The 21,388-nt window shown below is 36.0% G+C and overlaps 1 protein-coding gene across 1 annotated transcript in view; it reads left to right on the top strand.

Moving 5' to 3' along the window:
- Nucleotides 1-21,388, top strand: part of CUL3 (cullin 3) — a 53,119-nt gene that overhangs the window by 22,369 nt on the left and 9,362 nt on the right. Inside the window, exons 3-12 of the mRNA XM_032193062.1 lie at nt 1,159-1,272; nt 7,800-7,960; nt 9,111-9,225; nt 10,571-10,799; nt 12,447-12,592; nt 15,418-15,594; nt 16,539-16,709; nt 18,149-18,256; nt 20,646-20,770; nt 21,107-21,203. Of these exons, the coding sequence (XP_032048953.1) occupies nt 1,159-1,272; nt 7,800-7,960; nt 9,111-9,225; nt 10,571-10,799; nt 12,447-12,592; nt 15,418-15,594; nt 16,539-16,709; nt 18,149-18,256; nt 20,646-20,770; nt 21,107-21,203 (1,443 nt within the window). The remainder of the gene's footprint in view (nt 1-1,158; nt 1,273-7,799; nt 7,961-9,110; nt 9,226-10,570; nt 10,800-12,446; nt 12,593-15,417; nt 15,595-16,538; nt 16,710-18,148; nt 18,257-20,645; nt 20,771-21,106; nt 21,204-21,388) is intronic.

Genomic DNA, 21,388 nt, shown 5'->3' on the forward strand with positions numbered 1-21,388 from the left:
GACCTTTAAAAGGTATCAGGTTGTTTTTGCTTGATTGTTTGGTTTTTGTTTGCTCTTGTGTTTTCTTCCTAATAGTTATCTGTTGGCTGTTGTTTTTTTTTTTTTTTTTTTTTTTTTTTTACTGTGACAGGTTCATTATAAAGGAGGAAAAAAATGAGTGTTTGCTGCTGGCTGGGAGTTGAACATACTCTGACTCCTGGAGGTTTATTGGCCATTCATTTACATGCCTGGACTGTATCTGTTTTTTAGGGGGTTATCATAAAGCAGAGGGCAGATTCACATGATTTGGGGTAATGATAGAGGGCAGGATGTATTCTTTATGCTATTTCAAAATTCAATTCACACGTTTTGTTAAATCTGGAATATATATATATTTTTTTTTACATCAGGTTTATTTTTTGCAGGAGTTGAAAGCTTGAGCACTGTTAGTACATGACTACTGCATGAAAATCAAAATACAAAACCAGATATTCCTTTTGATTAGTAGGGAGTAGTAATACCAGAAACAAGTAAAGCCTGGAGTTGATGGGATGAACAGATTAACTAGACAATGCATTAGTAAAAACAGTGATGATTTTTCTCTTGTTCCCTGAAGCCTTGTTAGCAATTCTGGACTATTAATACGAGGGCCTGGTCTTCACTGAGTGAGTCTTCTTTCAGAACTGCTATTTGCTGCAACTATTTGCTGCTCTCTTGGCTTGTTTTTCTGTCGCTGTGTCTGATTTTCTACCTGTGCTTGTTTCTGCTTATGACATCTGGTACTTCCCAATATTCTGAAATGACTTGTGATAGTACCGTTGACATTAATTGTAACAGTAGAGCATAGAAAATTAAACCTTTAAGAAGTTATATGAAAATATTTTTAACATTTGAAATTTCAGATATTCCTTTGAAATTTAATATCCACCTTTAATTTGTAGCTATTGTTTTCACAGTGTTTTTTTTCTTGCTTATATAAAGCCTTATTTTTCTCCTGAAGTTATATACAAGGGTATATAAAGGGCTGGCTAGCGCCCAGGAAAAATATGAACGTGTTTGTGATACTCAGAGTTCACAGAAGAGAAGAATTCGTTTTTTCGGAAGCAGAGCTTGTTAAGATTTAAATAATGAAGGGGAAACAGACTTGGGTTTATGACAATATATTCTTTTTCACTTCAGGTGCGAGAAGATGTGTTGAACTCCTTGAATAACAACTTCTTACAGACACTAAACCAAGCATGGAATGATCATCAAACAGCAATGGTGATGATTAGAGACATTCTGATGTATATGGTGGGTGTTCTGCTTTTTCACATGTTTAATGTGATGCTTGCTTGTTTTTTGACAACTGTAAACAATTGAGCTGGAGGGATAAAAGTAAGGCATGCTTAAGTCTTGAGATGATTCTTGTAATCCCTTGTTTTGAATTCCATATGTATATGAGACCATTTGTACAAGTATGTAAAAAATTATAATTAGGTAGTTCTTTTCTCATTGCTCGGAAAGAATGTTTGAAAACTGGTTGAATTTTGCAGTTCTTAAAAGATTCTGGCAGGCTACAAATGTTAATTTCATGTTTTATTCACTTAGTGGTGGTTTCTTCCTGTAGAAGGTGTGATGGTGTAAAGCCTGCACAAATGACGTTTGTCATTCTTTACATTTTTTTAAAGAAGATAGTTTTGCTTAGGTTTGTTTTATGTTCTTCAGTAAGGATTGAATTCAAACAGCATGTTTTGCTGTTCATATGGAGCTCGGCACAGAATTAAGCAGCATGCATAGATGAATGTATGATCTTTCGTTGGATGGTTGTAATTTTACAAGGGGAAAAAAAAAAAGACATTCCTAACCTGACAGCTAACGGAAACGGTTGTTTCTAAAGAGAGAAGGCCTTGTATCTGGATTGTGTTATGCTTTACATAGTACGTGTATGTTTAAATTCCCAGAATGGTGGGCATACCCTGAGGATGCAGGAGAGTATATTTTTACACACTTTTTAGCCAAAGGGTTAACTTCAGAAGGAAAAGAAATGCATGTTGAGAGACTGTTTTTAATGTAAAGTCTCTTATTCCAAAACATCACACTAAAAATAGTGCTTCGTGCAGTATTGCTCAGGGAGGGATAAAGGTAGTGCTTCATTTTTTATTATCAGAAAAGATTTTTGACTGAGATTATACTCTTATCTACTTAACAAGCGGAATTAAGTTCTTGCAGCAATTAAAGATCTCACAGTATGAAACTGAACCTATCTAAATTAGCTGTGAAGAAATCCTGTTGGTTAATAAGCTACTAAATGCTGAAGATTTTTGAGTAATTATTGTAGCTACATAGCTCAAACTTTTTTTTAATGGATTTCCTGGCTTTTTTTTTTGTAGTTGGAAATAGACTGCAAGTCTAAATATAGAGGGCCGGATAAAATGCTTCAGTGACACTTAGATCTGTGTGCCTTATCTTGCCAAAAGGAAGATTTAGGGATTATTTTGTGTAGTGAAGATATATTGCCTTCACTAGGAGAAATGCTGAATTGTCTAATCTGTTAGTGAAGGAAGAATAAAAACCAATTGTTGTTAAGTGCATCTGGATAAATTCAAATGGAAAATGAAACAAATAATACCCAGAAGAATGGTTAATGAGTAGAATAATCAACCAAAACTAGTGGTGAGTTTCCAGAAACATTATAAGATGGAGCTTCATCCCTGGAAGTGTTCAAAGCCAGGTTTGGATGCTGCTTTGAGCAACCTGGTCTAGTGGAAGGTCCCTTCCAACCCAACCATTCTGTGATTTTATGGAATCCAGAGCTTTCCAGGGGAGCAGCTGCTATGTTTTAGCCATGTACTATTTACCTTTTCAGTACAGAAGATATTGGATTCCACCAGAACTTCAGAAGATGGAGATCTGAAGTACAAAATGAACTTAATTCTAATTCATACAGAATAATAAACAAATTTAAATATCTCTGGAATATATAGCTAGCATGGAATTATGAGTGTAGGTCATTTTAGAGTAGACTTTCATGTGCTGTTTGACTGTTTTTAATTATTTCAAGTAGGTGTTCTGGTGAGGCTTCCACTTGACTAATAATTTGTCTCCCTATAGGCTTTTACCTTGTACCTAAATGAGACACAAAGTAACAGAACAGAGACATCTACTATAAATATTTTCATAGAGTAAGAGTAAATGTTATTTTTTTTTTTTTTTCAAAATGCTCATATAAACTTCTCAAACTTCAGGAGCCATTATGTGTGTTTAACCATCTATAACGTAACATGGCTTTGTGATCATTAAATTAATCTTTATTAGATAGAACTATCTAAAGCAGGGAGCTGATAAAATGGGCACACTCTGGCCCTTTCTTTGAATTGGAGGAGCATAGGACATGTTTTCAGAGAAAATACACACTTTGATACAAATTGAAGCATCGGGTATGGTATAAAATAGGACAAACCTCAAAGACTTGAGGTTTCACTTTTGTCACTAGAACATCCTGTTGTCAACATAGTTCTGTTTATTAGAATGAGATTAGGAGCAGGAAACTTCAATTCTTAAGTATGTGCTCATTCAAAAAGATTGAAAAAGCTGCTCGTACTACAAAATTATATGATGGAGGGACATCTGTCAAAGATAAGACCTTAATGCTCTAAAATAAAGCACTGTATAAAGCAAGTCTTGCTTTTCTGTGGGATGAGTCTGACTGAAATGTGGTTTTATAGCAATGTTCTTATGCCAGAGTAGCTTGTGTCTTTAATCATGCACAGCTAAAGTTTTATTTAAATAAAAATGTGGGGCTTTTTGTTGTTTGTTTTTAAGATAAAACAAATCACTGCATAAACACAGTCACCAGGCACTGTTAACTGACATGCTTGTGTTCTGTCAGGAGAAGTAGATGCAATTATCATGTTTATAATAAGGGATAACCCAATCCTTCTCTTATTTTGTAGGCCATCCCAATTGCTTACCCATCAGTTTCAGGAATTGTACTTATTGGTACCCAAGAAGCCACAGTTTGACGTCAGTGAAAGTGTAACATTTAACGTCCTCTTGAATTCTAATCTTACTCTCTTACAATCTTGCTTCAACCTAGTGATTGTACATCCTAAGCTAAGCTGTATCTGTTTTAATGCTGTGTTTGTTTTCCAGTCTATTTTGAACCATTAGCTCACTTATGATATAATTCAAAACAAACACCTGCCCGACACATCTATCCTTGTCTTCTGTTTGGATATGCCACTTCTGAAATGAAAATGAGTTCAATAGGCTTGTTTTAGAAAAGTATGTTTTGTAACATTGTAGTTTGTGCATTATTACGGTACTCATCTGTAGACTTAGATATCTTTGCAGCTTGAGGTTTACGGCAGAACTTCATTTACCTTCAGAACCTCCTCTTCAAGATGCTGTAAAGCTTGCATTGTGATTGCATTTGAGAAAAAGTATGACCTCGTCTCTTGTGTTCAAGTTTGCTTGTTTTCATGTCTGTTACATGATGTAGTTCTAGTGTGAGGTTTTGCAACCTGGAATTGCACAATGAAGGCAAATCTAGGCTTCTTGAGATATTCCAGTTACCGTGATGGAGTTTCACGTATACGTAGCGATGCTGGTTTTTGTATTATATGTGGGCTGGCACTCTTCCTTTTGGTTTGTGTCTAGGCTGCAATAATCAGTGCCAGAGTAGATGTAACACTGTAAATTCATGGCACTGGCTGCACAAGCAGTGAGCACTGAAGTCGTGAAGCCGTGTGAAGCAGCATCATCACAAAGGGAAGTCGTACTAAGACACGCTCCAGCAGTGAAGTCACGCACTGTGTTCGCGTGTATTTGAAATGCAGTCCTGTTTATGGCTGTGCTGTAGGTAAGCATACCTACAACAGGCTTTATTAGCTGCTGCGTGCAACCGTAGCAGAGGAGATGCAGTTGGTTTGGTGGTCTTGTAAGTTAAAAGAGTGTGAGTATTGCTGGAGCATTGTACAGAAATCGGGCTGTACTGGATTCTTTGGTGTCCGTTCCTCACTACTTGTACTTGTTAAATTTAAAACAATTTCAGGTATGTAAGCACAGCAGCCACACCTCTGGCTGCATACAGGCATAGGTGGTAAACTCTGCCAGAAATGAGCAATTGCTCTTGTGAATGCAGTTGTGTATTTTGAAGAGCATTCCCCTGGTGTGCAGTGCATGAAGCTGCTGCCTTGATTTAAGCCAGCAGTGGCTGGTCGGCCACGCAGCTTGTCACCTCAGGACATAGGACTCCTATTGCTTGTGGCTCACGCAGGAGCTAGTAGGGAGAAGTGGAGGTTTTATTTTAAGAACTAGGATTAAAGAGACTTGCTGTAGACAACGGTATCCAAAGGCTGAACATCATCCAGGCAGTGCATCTGTGCAGAGGTGGTGCAGAATGTGGCTGTTGATGATGTGCAATAGGTAACTCGTTTCAGCTGAGATCAGAGTTATTCTGCAGTGTAAGCAGCACTGTAGTTTCTGAATAATTGCCGTCTGAAACTCCACCCTTGTCTCCTGAGAGTTATTCTTACCTTTTAAGCACCTGCTGATTCTCCCCATGGGAAGTGATTGCTGTTCAGGAGCATGTAGCCTTGTCAGTCAAACCTGTTCTCAAATGAAGCTCCCTGTCTCCGAGGTTATTTTTCTGGAGGCTGGGAGAGCTTCCAGTAAACAACAATAAAAAGGGTCTGTTACCAGGGGAGAGCAAATCTGCAATATCAGAAACATTAATGCTGCCACTTAGTTTGGGTGCTGTAGAGTGGTCTGGCTTACTAAAGAGGCATTGCCAGTACATTGAAAAGAGTTCCTAGTGCAGCCACTACTTCATTTCGTAAGGGCAATGTGCAGCACGGGCTGCCACAACAGAAACTATGCAGATGAGTCACAACCATTGCTTTAATCCATTTGGATACCCTGCTGCCTGTGCTTCAGAGGCCTGAATATACCTTGGAAATAACTTGTGGAGGGAAGAATACATATGTATATAGCATGTTAGGCACTTCTTTTTAGTTTTCTTTCATCTATTTAAAAGTGTAGTTTAAGCTTGTCTTATTTCAGAATCACCTTTACTTGTCTTCTGGATGTTAGTGGGGAAGTAAGGGAGTAAAATAAATAGCATTATTTCCTGAATAGCAGGAAGAAATGGAAACCAGTGACATTCTAAGGATCTAGACCACCATGTGTCACTGAACTGACTTCTTGAGACCCAACTGAGCAAACTTTTTGGTTTGAGGCAGGGCTCTGCTTGCTTCATGAACCACGGAGTATGTATGTATGTATCCATCTGTTTCCATCCTTTGGCTTCACTGAAATTAGGTGCTGCCTGTCTGAAGGGTGTTAGTGCAAAATCATTCCTGAATATGGAACCCCATATTTTACTTTCATCTAGTTATCAGGAGGCAATCTGTTATGTAATCCCTGCATGGATAATATTTCCATGTACATTCAGCTGCTAAAATACTAAAGGCTGTAGGATTTATTCCTTCAAATTTCTTCCAATTGTGGAACTTGTATGAACTTCCAAGGAACTTGTATGAACTTCCAGTTGTGTAATTTCTTTTTTCCATGGTCTGAAGGATGAGTTTTTCTTAAGAAAAAAAAAATTTTCTGTGTGTATGAGTAACTTTACAGTTCATTTCTGAGTGTGGTAAAGCACTTAAGAAGTTAATTGATGGACCTAGTGGGGAAATGAGTAGTTCATACTCCCATTCCATCATTGACCTTCATTTTCTATAGAGTTTGTTTTGCTGTTGATTTATTTTATTTTAGCTATGTACATTCTCAGAAAACCTTGTCAGAAGGAGATGTGTGAGGGGGTATGGAACTCTTTAACTTCTACTAATATGAGCATCCTGAGGCTTAAATGGTAACAAAGCAGTATTTTCAGTAACAACCTGAACAATTACATTTGAAGAATGGATTATGTCCTTACAGAAATAAAAAAAAATAAAAAATCATTATTGCTCACCTCAGAAATAGTTCGTAAAAACTTTTATTTCTGGTTGTTTTAATGATCTTATCCACTCCTAGATATGAAGTGAACGTACACGTTTTCTGCCTGTCAGTTAACTTCATTAGTGCTCCTGCTTTTCTAGGAGATAAGATAGAATAATTCTTACATTTCAATATAGATTTATTCTTTCTACTCTCCCCTTTTTCTCTTTTTTTGGGGGGAGGGCAAGGAGATTTTCAGGAAACAACCAAGTTTCAAAATATTTGCTCTAGTTGAATGGAAGCGAATTTTTAAACGGGGGTTCAACAGAAGCCCTTATGAACAACTTACGTTACTGATTCATAAACTTTGACTAACTATTCTTATTTTGGATTTACTTTGTCTTCAGTTCACCTAATGATGGTATTTCAGGAAATTTCACTAAATATTGAGGAGGAACTGTGAACCTGAAGGGAGTGGTAGGAGTATGTATAGGAGATAGGGGGAAAAAACGATTTCTTCATTAAAGTAAAGGAGGTGGATGAAAGGGGATTGTGTAGATAAGTAAAACCTCTTTCAAATAATGTCGTGATTTTTTTCTTAGTATTTGGGGGGCTCTCCTACCCCCCAGCTAAAAATGGCAAGGGTATTGGTTTGTTCTGGCATGCTTTAGTTATAAATGCTGTGCTTTTAATCTGAACAATGTAGGCTTTCTATATAAATGAGATTTTAGAAAATGGGACTGATTCTGAGATTATTATTAATTTCCTTTTATGAAGAAAGGAGAGAATATTAATTTGATTATATCTGTACAGCACAAATATGACCAATCTCTTTTGATTTTGAATAGCCTGGGCACGATGAATTTAGAATTTCACTGCCATGTATGCCTTCATTGTAGGACCGTGTCTATGTGCAACAAAATAACGTGGAGAATGTCTACAATTTGGGTTTGATTATTTTCCGAGATCAAGTTGTACGCTACGGCTGCATTAGGGATCATCTACGGCAAACTCTGCTGGATATGATTGCAAGAGAAAGGAAAGGAGAAGTTGTAGACAGGTAAGATGTTTGTAAGTGACTGCTTTCTGTTGTAAATGATACCCATCAACTTCTGAGTGAATCAAGAGTGTACACAACTAAGTCATTACTTAAGCAAAAATTGCTTCATAATCTGGAAAAATGTTTTTCTTCATGCAAGAATGTAACATAGTAGCTAGATGGAGAAGCTCATAACATTTTTAATATTTGTGGTCTTTATTAAATTTTTTGTTAAATTTCTGTTACCACCATGTGTCAGACTATTTGTTTGTAAAGTGGAGGTTTAACAATTCTCTGCCCCTTACTATCTTTTATTTCCTCTGTGCTGTTGTTCAGTCTTCTAGCTTTGCTTGTTTTTTGACATTTTGTTTTTTTCTTCTGTTTCCCTTCCTAATGTTTTAGACTATGTGTTTCTTAGTAGTCCAGTTGTCTCCAAGCTTTAAAACCTTCTCGTCCTGTTCTCTTGCCATGTTTATAGATGTGGAGTTCTGTACCACGCACTTCAGATACTGCAGCTGAAGTAACTTGAAATTTGCAAGTTTTTTTGTGCTTCTGCAGTTTCAGGACAGCTGTTGGGTGTGGAGATACGTAAACTTCATGCTACTTTGGCTGCAGTTCTGTGATTGAGATTGCCCAACATGCAATTTATGAAGAGAAAAATACTTCCTGGCAACAGCTGTATATTGTCCCCTACTGCCAGAAAGTGGAATTTTTTCCTGGATACAGTTCTTTTGTTTGTGTATTTTATTGATTTGTTTCTATGCTTAACTTGCAGATACGCTTTCATTCCTTGTTTTAAAAGAAGAGAAATTTGTTTTGAATTGTTCAATTTAAACCTGCATATTTCATTTTCATTTTCCATGGTTATTTTCATGGATGGTGAAATACATTCTTGTTAATAGTTTTCAGAGTTGGTAGAACTTAAGGCCTGCTTCCCTATTACTGTGTTTAAAATATTTAATAAACATTGTCAACTCCTTAGTTTAGAACAGAAACAAAGAATCCTGCTACTGTAACCTTCAGGAAAACCTGTGGTAGCAAACAGATTTAGGATAGAGTTTTTATCAGTATGTTTTAATTAAGTTGAAATCTTCTGAGTTGTTATTCTGTGTACTCTCTATCTTGTAAGCACGTTGATTTCTCAAGTTGTTAACAACTTACTTTTTGGCAGAGGCGCAATAAGAAATGCTTGCCAGATGTTAATGATTCTAGGTCTTGAAGGAAGGTCAGTCTATGAAGAAGACTTTGAGGCTCCGTTTTTGGAGATGTCTGCAGAATTTTTTCAGGTACAACAGTCTTGTAATTATCATATTTGGAATGCTTTTGTCACTGCTTGGAATTTTGAGAATTGGTGGTATCTCAACCACGATTTATTTGTAAAGTGAGCCAACTTCTCTTAAACAAAATAAGAAAATGTGACTAACTTTGAAATAAAGGAACACTAATTTTTACAGAATTACCATAATTCAAATGTTTGTGAGACATGGATACATGATAACATGTGAAGTAATCATCATGCTAATCTTGTGTATGCTTTGGGCTGTTTCCTGCAGCTCAGTCTGTCTTGGCATTGTAAGCGCAGTCTCTAGGTTTAAAAATTTTTTTTGTTTGTTTTTTTGAGATGTCAGTGGTATGGAAAGTTCAAGTGGATGCAGGTAGGGATTGGAGAGCAGAGACTAGTTGTCAAACTGCCTTTGAGAAAGCTTTGCTTCCTTCATCATCTCTGTTGTTTGTTTTTAATTATATGTTGTAATAATATGAACTGAGTCAAGTAATTAAGTGTATCAACGTGGCTATCCAGATGTTAACCAAACACCAAACAATACATTTAAAATATTTTCTGACTGTTTTGGTGAGCTTGTTTCTGGAAAAAAAAGCCAGTTGAATGGTGGTTGAGTTTAATCATGCATTGATAGAAATTGTAACAGTGTGTTAGAGGGTACTTAGGTAAGATAATCTGTCAGTCTCTTGATTCTTATGCAGGACGACTGCCTTCCTCTCCTCTTAAATTTCTTTGCAAATCAGAAGTTTACATTGCACGAGTTTCAGACATCATTGCATTCTGTTTTTCGTTGGTGCTACATTAAATTAAGAAATGACCTTGAGTTTCATACCTTAGCTCTGGTTTTAAAAAAAAATCTCTATATATATATCTTTTCTCTAGAAGACTACACTGACCAGTGTGGACAAAAGTGATTTGATATGAAATAGTGTGATCAGCATTGTCTTTAGCAAGTATGAGAACTTGATCCTCACAGTTCATAAATACGACATAAGCTGATATTTGAAAGGAATTTTTACCTTTTCCCTCTCCCCACTTTTTCTGTTTTCTTTTGACCTGTAGCTAAAACTCCTGTTGGTCACTGGATACTAGGTTGGTTTAGTTTGTTTTAGCATGAAAAGTACCTATCCATATTCCATGTACCCCCATACGTATGTAACACAATAAGCATACTAGAACCTTTATTTTGTGTGAAGTGTATATGTAAATCCTGGAGGTACAGTAGTCTCATTTGTTAGACACGCTGGGTGTGAATTAACTTGTTGATGAATGCTGATCTGAAATAACCAGTACATTGCCTTTTTCCACCCTTAAAAAGTATCTAAAATGTTAATTTGTGTTAATCACAGATGGAAAGTCAGAAATTTTTAGCTGAAAACAGTGCTTCTGTATATATAAAGAAAGTAGAAGCTAGAATTAATGAAGAAATAGAACGGGTGATGCATTGTCTGGATAAATCAACAGAAGAACCAATTGTGAAAGTTGTTGAGAGGGAACTTATTTCCAAGCATATGAAAACTATAGTGGAGATGGAGAACTCTGGGCTAGTTCATATGCTGAAAAATGGGAAGACAGAAGGTAAGACCCCATCATACGGGAGACAGAAATGCTTACGATATTGCTTATTGGATTTAAACATAGGATAAACTGAGCTTAAAGTTTGTGTTCCTATGTAATTGTGAAAATGCTTTGGTGACCTTCTTTTGCAAACTTCTGAGAATGGTACTTCCAAGGCTTTTAAGACGGGGACTGTATTTTTAACTTGTTTCTCTTTTTTTTTTTTTTTTTTTTTTTTTTTGGTAAGTCAAGTATTTAGTAAGAAAGTACACATCTTTTGTACTGATCTTTACCTGTTTTCTGCGAGCTGTTTTATTCCTTTTGTGTTTCCAGTGTGTAGCTTTCAAAATTCGAAGTGTTTTATTGTGGTTTGTTTGTTTTGATTTTTCTTTTTGTTCTTTGGGGGTCAGAGACAGCATGTTGCTTGAAAAGCACTAGAGTAAATGACTTATTTAATCAATGTATTGCTTAGCCAATTCTTGGGGAAAAGGCTTTGTTGCAGGAAGAAGTTGTCTGTTCCTTTCTTAAGGGATGAAAAGCATTCTGAGTGCTGGAAAAAGAAGGGGTCGGTCTGGTAAGGTTTTCTGCAGTGCAGGGTGATATGGGACAGGCAGTGACTGAACAGAAGTTACGGAAAGAGAACTTAAGATTCTAAAGCATCATAACGAAGAGTGATTGTAGTAGCTATATTTAGAGATCAGTCTTCATACTAAAGCTGTAAGAAAAGGAACAGACTTGCTGCTTAGATTAATGGCTTTTGTTCCTTAAAGAACCTTCACAATTACTAGGTGGTAGTCAGAGAGACAAAGTGAGCAAAACTCTTAGCTTTAAGAAAAGGGAATTTCTTTATTGAAAATGAAAGACTTACCAGACTTAACTTTTTTTCTTTAATATCTAGTTGAGATAGGCTTCAGGCTGAGAGGACAAGGATAGTGAAGGGTATTTGTAAGATACAAGAATTAATTTAACTTTTATGGGCATTGATCTGATTTAGTTAAATACTAGAGAGGAAATACTTGCTGCATTGTGAAGATAAGATTGTACATAAGAGATGTGTAAGGATGGATGTATCTTCTAGAAAGTCAGGTTTAAGTTAAGTCACTTCTCATAATTTTAGATACATGAAACAAAACAGTATCAATCTATGTGGTTGAGCATTCTTTCAGGACAAAATGAATTAAATTCAGTAAGACAAGTGTGAATTAAACTCATATTTGTGCCATTTTTTTTGCTTTACAGAAACGAGTATCTTAGTGTTGTCCTATTTGTTTCAACATAGTATTTCATAGTGGGATGGTACCTTGAAAGATATGTTCATAAATACCACTGCAAAACAGTTTTAGCGAAGCTTCAAGCACACCATATTTTAAAGCAATGGGCCTGGGGATCAGCAACACCAGATGACGTACTATAGACAATCTCAACTAGATAACTGAATGCAACCTTTGTTTTTAATTTAATTTTCTGTGGCTGCTGCAGTCAGCATGTTCTCAGGGGTAAAGGAAAGGGGACATCAGATGATTCAACTGCCTGAGCTGTTGTTACAAGATGCTTTTTATGGCTCAAGTGGGAGAACTTCTGCTGTTTGTTCTTTTTGCTATGAAATGAATGAGTTACAGAAGTACAGAACGCAGAGTGTCCTGCATAGTATCTCATTCTTCTTTGCAGATCTTGCTTGCATGTATAAGCTGTTTAGCCGTGTGCCAAATGGTCTGAAGACAATGTGCGAGTGCATGAGCTCATACTTGAGAGAGCAAGGCAAAGCACTAGTTTCTGAAGAGGGAGAAGGAAAGAATCCAGTTGACTACATTCAGGTAGTGAAATATTTTTAACTTTCTTCTGTCTTTTCCACGTTCTCCAGAGTAACGTGATTAATATAGTAAACCTTAAAATTGATTCAAAAGTGGTTGTTTTTTAATAAGCTACATTTATACTTCTGTTAAAGATGTACATGCATTGAGTTCTCAGTTGTTTAGAACTCCTTTTTTTTTTACATAAGTTGTTTGGGTGCTTGTGCTCATTATTTGTGTTTTTGGTAGCTGCTCTTATTAAAATATTCAGGCTAGTTATTATAAACTCCTGGGAACTTCTTGATTTATCTGAAATGGTATTTGCCTTCATATTGCGTTGTATGCTAAGTAGCTTTGTAGCATCTATTTCATTTAATTTTCTGTAACTTTAGCTATTGATGTTTATTGATCCAGTACTTCACAGCAAGATTTTTGTGATTTACAACGTTTACCTCTCACTCTTTGTTAAATTACTTAGCTTTATTCTTGGTCTCCCTGAGAGACAAGCACTTCTGCATATTAAAAAGTTTTCTTTGTTGTTCTCCATCTCACTAAGAAGTTGTGTAGCATTAATTTATTAAGATCACAAAATACGCTTCAGGAGCATTTGTCTTCTTTTCTTTCCATTGTCTCTGAGAAGATGGTTTTATGTTCTTTAGAGTTCATTGAACTTCAAGGAAACGTTTCATAACTGTGAAGATGTTTTATACTTGATGTAAAAATGTTTGTGTATTCATTAAATACATTTTCTTTCTAAGTGTAGTTGCAGTTCTTATGTCTGGTCCTTAGGAGAAGCGTTTAATGTTGTATAACTATTATCTCTGCTGTTTTATTTGAAATCAATAACTTTACTAGAACTGGTTACTATAATAAGAAGCCATTTGAGTATAGAAACACTTTTGATTGGATTATCAATTTTCTGGCAATGCTGAAGCAAACTTCTTACCTAGCTTGGACAAGGAACACCTCTCCAAGGATTGCTAAAAAGAAGAGAAAATGCCCTTTGAATTTTTTTAGTTTTTACTGACTACAAGCTGTTAAGTTTTTGTGGTGGTATGATTTTTTTTTTTTTTAAATGCACAAATAATGTGGAAATAAGTGTCTGGATTATTTTAAATGTTCACTCCCTTTAAATTCTGATGGACCTAAAGGAGTCCCTTAAGAAATCGAGCTGAGAAAGTGAAATTCTTAATTATAAAGATGCTATCAATGTTTCCTGCCACAAAGATGAATACCTGATGAAGCTGAAGAAGACTTACAACCATATTTTATGTGCTCTGGCAGAGCTCATCTGCAGCCCATCAGTATGTACTGCAACCATCTCATGAAGACAACCTCAAGAAGGGATTGATAATTTGATTACTGCTAAACCCCCAAACATGTTCAGCCTCCACTTCCATTGACACGATGGAAGAAGAGAAAAAATACCTGTGAATTGAGGAACCACCTTACTCATCTCAACCATGTTCATCTGAAACTTTCAAGAACTTAAATAGCAGTAAGAAGACAGACAAGCTGTATTACAGTACCAAGAAAAATATAATCTTCATAGTCTACTGCTGCTTCTGCAACATGATATCACCAAACCCTGAGCATCATTGGTGAGATGATTGCAAAAGCATTGCCAGGGGATTAGATTTAAAACTTCTTATAATAATTTGAAGGGATGTTGAAATGCTGTTTAATTTAAGGTACTAACAGTTTCTCCTGTTTAACACCAGGTTGTTCAGATCGTGTACTCCTGGAGAGGAGACATAAGCTAACCTTGGTAAACAGAGAGAGATAGTGGGATTTACTTTGAATTTAAAATTTCTAATACGCATTAATTAGCCTGTCTAAAGACCATTCCTTTAAGTGAGATGGTGAGTTCCTAAGAAACATTACTTCTTCCTTGAGTAATTCTTGAATGGCTTCTTTAAGTAACCACATATAATCTCTTCGGAGACCTAGGACTCTAGGATCATTTAGCCTGATCATTTAACCTGGTTTGTGTGGCCAGTAGTTGTCCACGATAAATTTAACTCCTGTGCGAAATTCTGACCCCCACCCCACAGTACCTCCTCCTTGAATACTGTGTTAGTTATGTCTAAACTGTATATCATTTACGCATAGCAGGATGCTTATGTGCTTTTAAGATGTCTTCCTTTTCTACACCAAGTTGCTTTAATTTTGGGTTAAAATGGTGCAATCCTGAAAAATGATGTCAAATATCTGGTGCTTTAGCTGAAAAGAAATGGTTCAGTTCAGGTCTGTGAACTTCACACTATGGTAACTGGAGAGCATTTGCTTGTATCTAGTTTTTGTATGTTCACAGTGATTCTTAAAGATCAGTAAGAAACATGTGACTAAATAATGCAGAATGTGTCCCAGGACTGAAACTGCAGGCAGAAAAAAATAAAAAGACTTGGCCTATTTTTGTGGCGTGTTTTCTGCTTAAATTTGGTTAGTATCTCCAGAGATACAGTTAATGGGTACTTATCCTCTTCTTTCTCATATCCTGTATTTCGGATAGTGACTTTGTCAATTTTACCATAGACGAGGCTTAACAAATACAAAAAATCCTCCTTCCAGCAGTTGATTTAAAATGCAGTAAATCAGCCTGCTTAAAAAGGGTGATTAAAAACTTAATCTTTGAGTAGCCTCCTATTACAGCAAGAGACTTATTGCAGTATGGACGTTTAAAAACAAATGAAATTTCAGATAGGTTCAAACAATGCAGAGTACAGACAGCATTGCAAAACTTGTGACTGTAGATACGGCCTTCTCTACAGCTTCATCTGTTGTTACTGTTTTACAGCATACAATTTCAAATCAGTGAAAATGTTCTACTCTTTTTTTTTTTTTTAAAGGGTTTACTGGATTTGAAGAGTAGGTTTGACCGCTTTCTGCAAGAATCTTTCAATAATGATCGACTCTTCAAACAAACTATTGCGGGTGACTTTGAGTACTTCCTCAACCTCAACTCTAGGTCTCCAGAGTACCTCTCATTATTTATTGATGATAAGCTGAAAAAAGGAGTCAAGGGAGTAAGTATAAAATAAAATTAAAAGATCATACTCTTTTCTTGGTGAACTTGGATGAGATTAAACTAAGGTATTTCCATGAGAATGATTTTTTTTTTTTATATTAAGGTAAAAGGCAACATTGCCTTTAGAAAACAAGCAAACAAACAAAACGCAACCCTGTATAATACATTTGAGGGCTTAACACTTTCAAGCTAAGTTTACATTAGGTACAAGGATATCTCAAGATAGATGTTTAGTAGCTTGTCCTCTATCTCTGAAGCTGTTACGCTTAAATTACTTCTGGCAATTACTCCATTGAAAATAAAATAATATTAATAGATTATGCAGTTCTCCTGGAAACCTGTTCAGTGCCGTAAATATATTTATAGTTCAGTAGTTATTCCCAATATCTAATAATTTCTCTTGCAAATTAAGCTCCTTTGTAGGGGAAACAGTCTTTACTTTTTTTTTTTTTACATGTCAGAGGACTATAAGATGAATATTATTGCATGCATCTTAGGTTTTGGGAATTAAATAGTAAATTCTATTTATAAAAATAAGTGATCATTTTATTTGTTGTAGCACTAATCAGGCTTTGCAAAATGAACCTTAGATTTTCAAGTTTTTCATTCTGAGCTAACTTTTCATACTGCTAATAGTGATTTCTAGCTGTGTGTTTTTTGTTTTTTACTTCAAAATTTATATTTATCCAGGAACTTCCACTGTATTTATCCAGGCATTTTAACCATCCATTGCTTCTCAATCCCTCACATTTGCTTTTTTCTCTTACTATGTTCTCCCTTTTATTGAGTTCAAACCCTCTTCTTGTGGCTCTGTTATTCACATGTTGGTTTCTTTACAGACTACTGTTATGACATATACTTGCTGTGAATTGCTTTAAGTGTCTTGTTTGTAGAGGACATTTGTACTGGAAGACTAAAACCAGCAAATTATTTATTTTACAGCTAACAGAGCAAGAAGTAGAAACTATCTTGGATAAGGCAATGGTTTTATTTAGGTTTATGCAAGAGAAAGATGTTTTTGAACGGTATTACAAACAGCACTTGGCAAGAAGACTTCTCACAAACAAGAGTGTTTCAGATGACTCTGAGAAAAATATGATATCTAAATTAAAGGTAAGGTAACACCTATATACATTTTGTTTCATGTAGTTCTTAAACATGCTTTCTTTGGTTTACATAAGGGTTATATACATAAAGACCATCTTGGTGTTAAATACAGATTTGATTTTTAAAGCTCCAAAAGAAAACACAATTTTTTTCTGAAAGATTATGTGGAAATAAAAGGAAGGAAATATTGGAAAGTAGCTGTGATAGGAGAGCAATCTTGAAGACAAACTTTTTTTTTTTTTTTTTTTTCAAAATTAATTAAAAAAAACATTTCCATGAAAGAGAGAACTTGACTTGATTTGAAGACAAGGTTGTGCTGTATTGTAGATCTTCTGTTATTGACAGTGGATTTCTTTTGATTGCATGTAATTTTACTTTCTCCTGCAGGCTAGTGGTAACGCTCAGTGCCTTCTTCATTAAACATGGTTTGAGATAGATTGGAAAAAAAAAAAAAAAAAAAACTCCATAGCCAATGTCTAGAAACATATTTTCCTTATTTCTCTTCATTCAATTTACATGAAATTATAAGAGTGGCCTAAACCTAAGAAGGTAAAGCCCTGACGGTTGACAATCCTTGAAGCAACTTCTAATGCAGCTTTTTTCTAAGTGGCGTGTTAAGTGCCTAGGGGGCTTCTGCACCTGACTGATTTGATCTTAGAATCAAACTTCTCTGACTCTCAGTTTTGACCCTCATATTTTAATCATTAAATACAATCTCTTTGCATCAGATTTCTCCAAATTATCAGTATTCTTTACCAATTACCTATCCACATCTTATCTGGTAATTTTGAAGTATAGGGCACACAGATGCAAGACAAATAGACTGAGACTGCATTCTTTTCTCACAATTTGCCCAGTGACTGGAATGCTGAAGGTAACATGTTTGCCTTTACCATATACATAAAACCGTTCTAGAAACACTCAGAAAGTCTGGTATACGTGAAGTAAATACACGTTTGTGCACGTGTATTGATGTATGCATATGTCCCTGATTCTAAAAAAAGATCTAGTAATCTCACTTGGTAATCTGCAGTAAACCTTGAAATTTATATATACTTAAGATAATTTGTTTTTTGATACACAAAGACTTTTATTTTTTCTGTTCAGCATTATGCTAAAAAGAAGGTGAAAGCATTTACCTTGGTCTGATAAGCTTCTAAGATGAGCTAGGAATACTGAGAACATACCATAATACAGTAATGAGAGAAAGGAGAAGGAAAAAAAGCTTCAACTTGTGTATTATTAGTTAAATCCTTATGTGAATAAATGAGGTGTAGCTGTTTTGTCTGTAAGTTCCCTAAGTAATTAGGGTCATGGTTACCAAATGTACAGAAATAGCATTTTTATGAGATTTATAAACTAGCTCTTTCCTTTCAGAGTATTGGTGAATCAGAAGATCTCTTTTCATAGTGCTGGCACAACAAGTTTTATTTTTTGTATTTTAGACCGAATGCGGATGTCAGTTCACATCTAAACTGGAAGGCATGTTCAGGGACATGAGCATCTCAAACACGACGATGGATGAGTTCAGGCAACATCTGCAGACGACCGGGGTAAGAGCACAGCGGGCTGCGTGCCTAGCCTTTTACTTCAGTACAAAAGCCAAAAGGCCACGTGCCCTGCTGAAAGTTTTCTTCGTCAGAATACTCACGCAGATTCGGTTAGCTTCCTCAATTGGTATTTCTGAGTGTTTCTCAGCGACAGACGAGGCCTTTCCAAGGGGCTTGTCCAGCCGCTGCGGGCCGGCAGGGGGCGGGCTCCGGCCACCTGCCTGCCCCGGGTGCCTGCTGCGGGGTCCGACACCTGCCGGCCCCCTCTGGGCACTCCTGACGCTGCAGTGGCTTTGGTTAAACGCAGAAGTGCTGCCTCATTCAAACTGGAATAATCTATAATAAATAGCCAAGTAGTTCCTTGGCTGCAGGTAAGTCTGTATGTCAAGCATATTTGAATTAGCTTCAGAAATCTGAATGCCAGGAAAGTGTTCACGGATGTACAGTGACTCTGATTGTGCAAGGGGTTCTGAAGTTTTTGTTGTTTTGAAGCTGTCAGCTGAAATCTACCTCATCAGCATACTGTGAAGCATCATGAGTGGCAGAAATGTTCTCAAAGTGCTTTCAGAAAAGGTTGTGGAGGCACGTATATATAGGTGTAGAGGACTTTGTGGATGGGCATCCTTACTACTGCTTCCAGTACTAATCTAATCTAATGATATTTTTCTCTCTAGGATGGGTAAAATAAGAATTTCAAGAGCAAATTCTTAAAGCATTTCCATTTTTAGGTAGAATGAGACTTCTACATAAGATTTTTTGTGTTACGGATTCGTGTACTTTACCTGACAGTTTTACACTGAGTTAATAAATGATGTATATTTTTCCAACTTAACTATGTGTAGCTAATAAGGTAAAGTTAAAGTGTTAGCAGCTATTCTACTAAACCTTATTTGAAACTCCTTCTTGACAAGGAACCAACAGTTTGCCTTATGGCTGCCTTTTGTTCAGTCTCGTCATTGCCTTTTAATGACATTTCTGGAATATTTGTTTATGATGGACATGTATGTATTTCTGTTAGTGTTAATATTTGAGAGTAATTATATTTTTAAAAATACAACTGTTAACACGCTGGTGTTACGGCATTCTGTGTGAAATAGTCCATTCTACTCATTTTTAAACAACTTATACGCCTCAAATGTGTGCAGTGCCTCATAGAGAAGTAAGAAATCTGTTCTTCTCTAAGTACTCCTACCTGCAAAGTCTCCTGCTGGATCCTATATCCTTACACTGCATTTCCAGTCTGGCCAAGACCAAAAAAACTCGGGGAATGGTCCCCACTTCTTCTAAGATGACTTCAGTTCTGGATAAAATTATTTTATCTTTCTATTTATATTGATGGCCTTTGGCTGGAGTCAAAATTGTTTGAAGCTTCTTTTTAGGTGACTTATGGATTAGTTTTCTGTGTCTAAATAGCTGTTTGAACTTCCCTTATGAGCCTCATGACATTGGTCATGACAAAATTAGAGGCATGGCAGTAATGCTGGCTACAGAACAATCTTTATATAGGTCTTTACTTTTATATAGGTCTCCGTACTTTTGCAAATTGATACTCTTAAACCTTAACTAAATTCAATTCCAGGGGATTTCAGTATGAGTATTTCTTTGTCATAATTTATAACAAGTTGGATATAGTATGCTCTTTTTTTTATGTCCATAATACGTGATCTTTGAAAGTATTACTTACTCATCCTAGAGCTGAAAATACTGACTTTAAGTTTCATATTGCTAGGTTTAGTTGAGATACTGGTGAGGACTATGCATGCCTCACTGGTAACCACAAGATTATCACCTACTAACAGAAGTGCTTTATACTTATTCTACAGCTCAAGCATGGATCTATGTTTTCTAACCAGTGCTGGTAAAGGCTGTCTTCAGGGAAAGTGGGTTGGTTGTGTGTGTAAAAGTGAGCAACTGTTTAGTGTGGAGGCAAATGGCAGGAAGAGCTTGCTGTTGTTTAACATCAGGTATTCGGTATTATTATTTGTGTCTAGAGGATAAATTTATAAACACTTACTTAGCAACTTGTCTTTAGCAACCTGGCTTTGCTGTAGTAAAAGCCTATCTAGAAGGAACTGTTACACATATTACATATATTGTAAGTTACGTTTAGGAACACAGGTATTTCATTCTTGGTTAACGCTTTTATAGTATCTGTACACTCTTAAATGCCACAGGAGAATAACGTGGAGGATTTTTGCTGTACTGTCTGACCTTTGGTGTATGTTTGGGTAGTGTTGACTTGATTTGTCCATTGTTGAAAGAAAAATGTTTGTAAAGAGATATCCATTTTTTTCTTACTCTGTAAAAATTCTATATATCCTACACTGATAAAGAAAAACAGTGAAATGATCCTCTTTTAAAATAGTGGATGTTTTCTTCCAATTGTTTGTAGGTCTCATTAGGTGGTGTTGATCTTACAGTGCGGGTCCTCACAACAGGTTACTGGCCTACCCAGTCAGCCACACCAAAGTGCAACATCCCTCCAGCTCCCAGACATGCTTTTGAAATATTTAGAAGGTATGTATTAGAACAGCCTTTTAGGTAGAGGGCTTAAGAGCAAACTTTCTAAACTTTAATTCTAATGGCAAAATGCATCTGTAAGTTCAGACATGTTAGCACACTGCTCTTCTTCAGTGCATGTGAAAATTGAGAACGCAATATTCACGTTGTTAGCCTAGAGATTTGGGGAGTTTTTAATTTGATTTCTAGTTCAGTATTTTGAAAAAGCATGAGATAGAAGATTTCTTGATAGCTTTGGGAAGTCTACATAACTACTAAGCTACTGTTAAGCAGTTTCCTCCTAGATACAGAAAGTAAACTATGTATTACGTTTTTGATTAATTTGTATTGCAGATTTTATTTAGCCAAACACAGTGGGCGACAGCTGACACTCCAGCATCATATGGGTTCTGCAGATCTCAATGCCACTTTCTATGGGCCAGTTAAAAAGGTAAAGTATCAAGACTGATAACTTGATTGATACTGATTTTATAAAAGAAGATTGCCCATTGATAATGTAAGGAAAAGGTGCCTTTCATCATCACCTTCATGTCTGATTCTTCCTTTGGAACAGTTTTGACACGTTTTCTTTTGAATATGATTTTAATGGGTCACTTACCATCATCCTTTTTAGTA

This window comes from Aythya fuligula, chromosome 9, assembly GCF_009819795.1.
Source record: "Aythya fuligula isolate bAytFul2 chromosome 9, bAytFul2.pri, whole genome shotgun sequence".
NCBI classification, from domain to species: Eukaryota; Metazoa; Chordata; class Aves; order Anseriformes; family Anatidae; genus Aythya; species Aythya fuligula.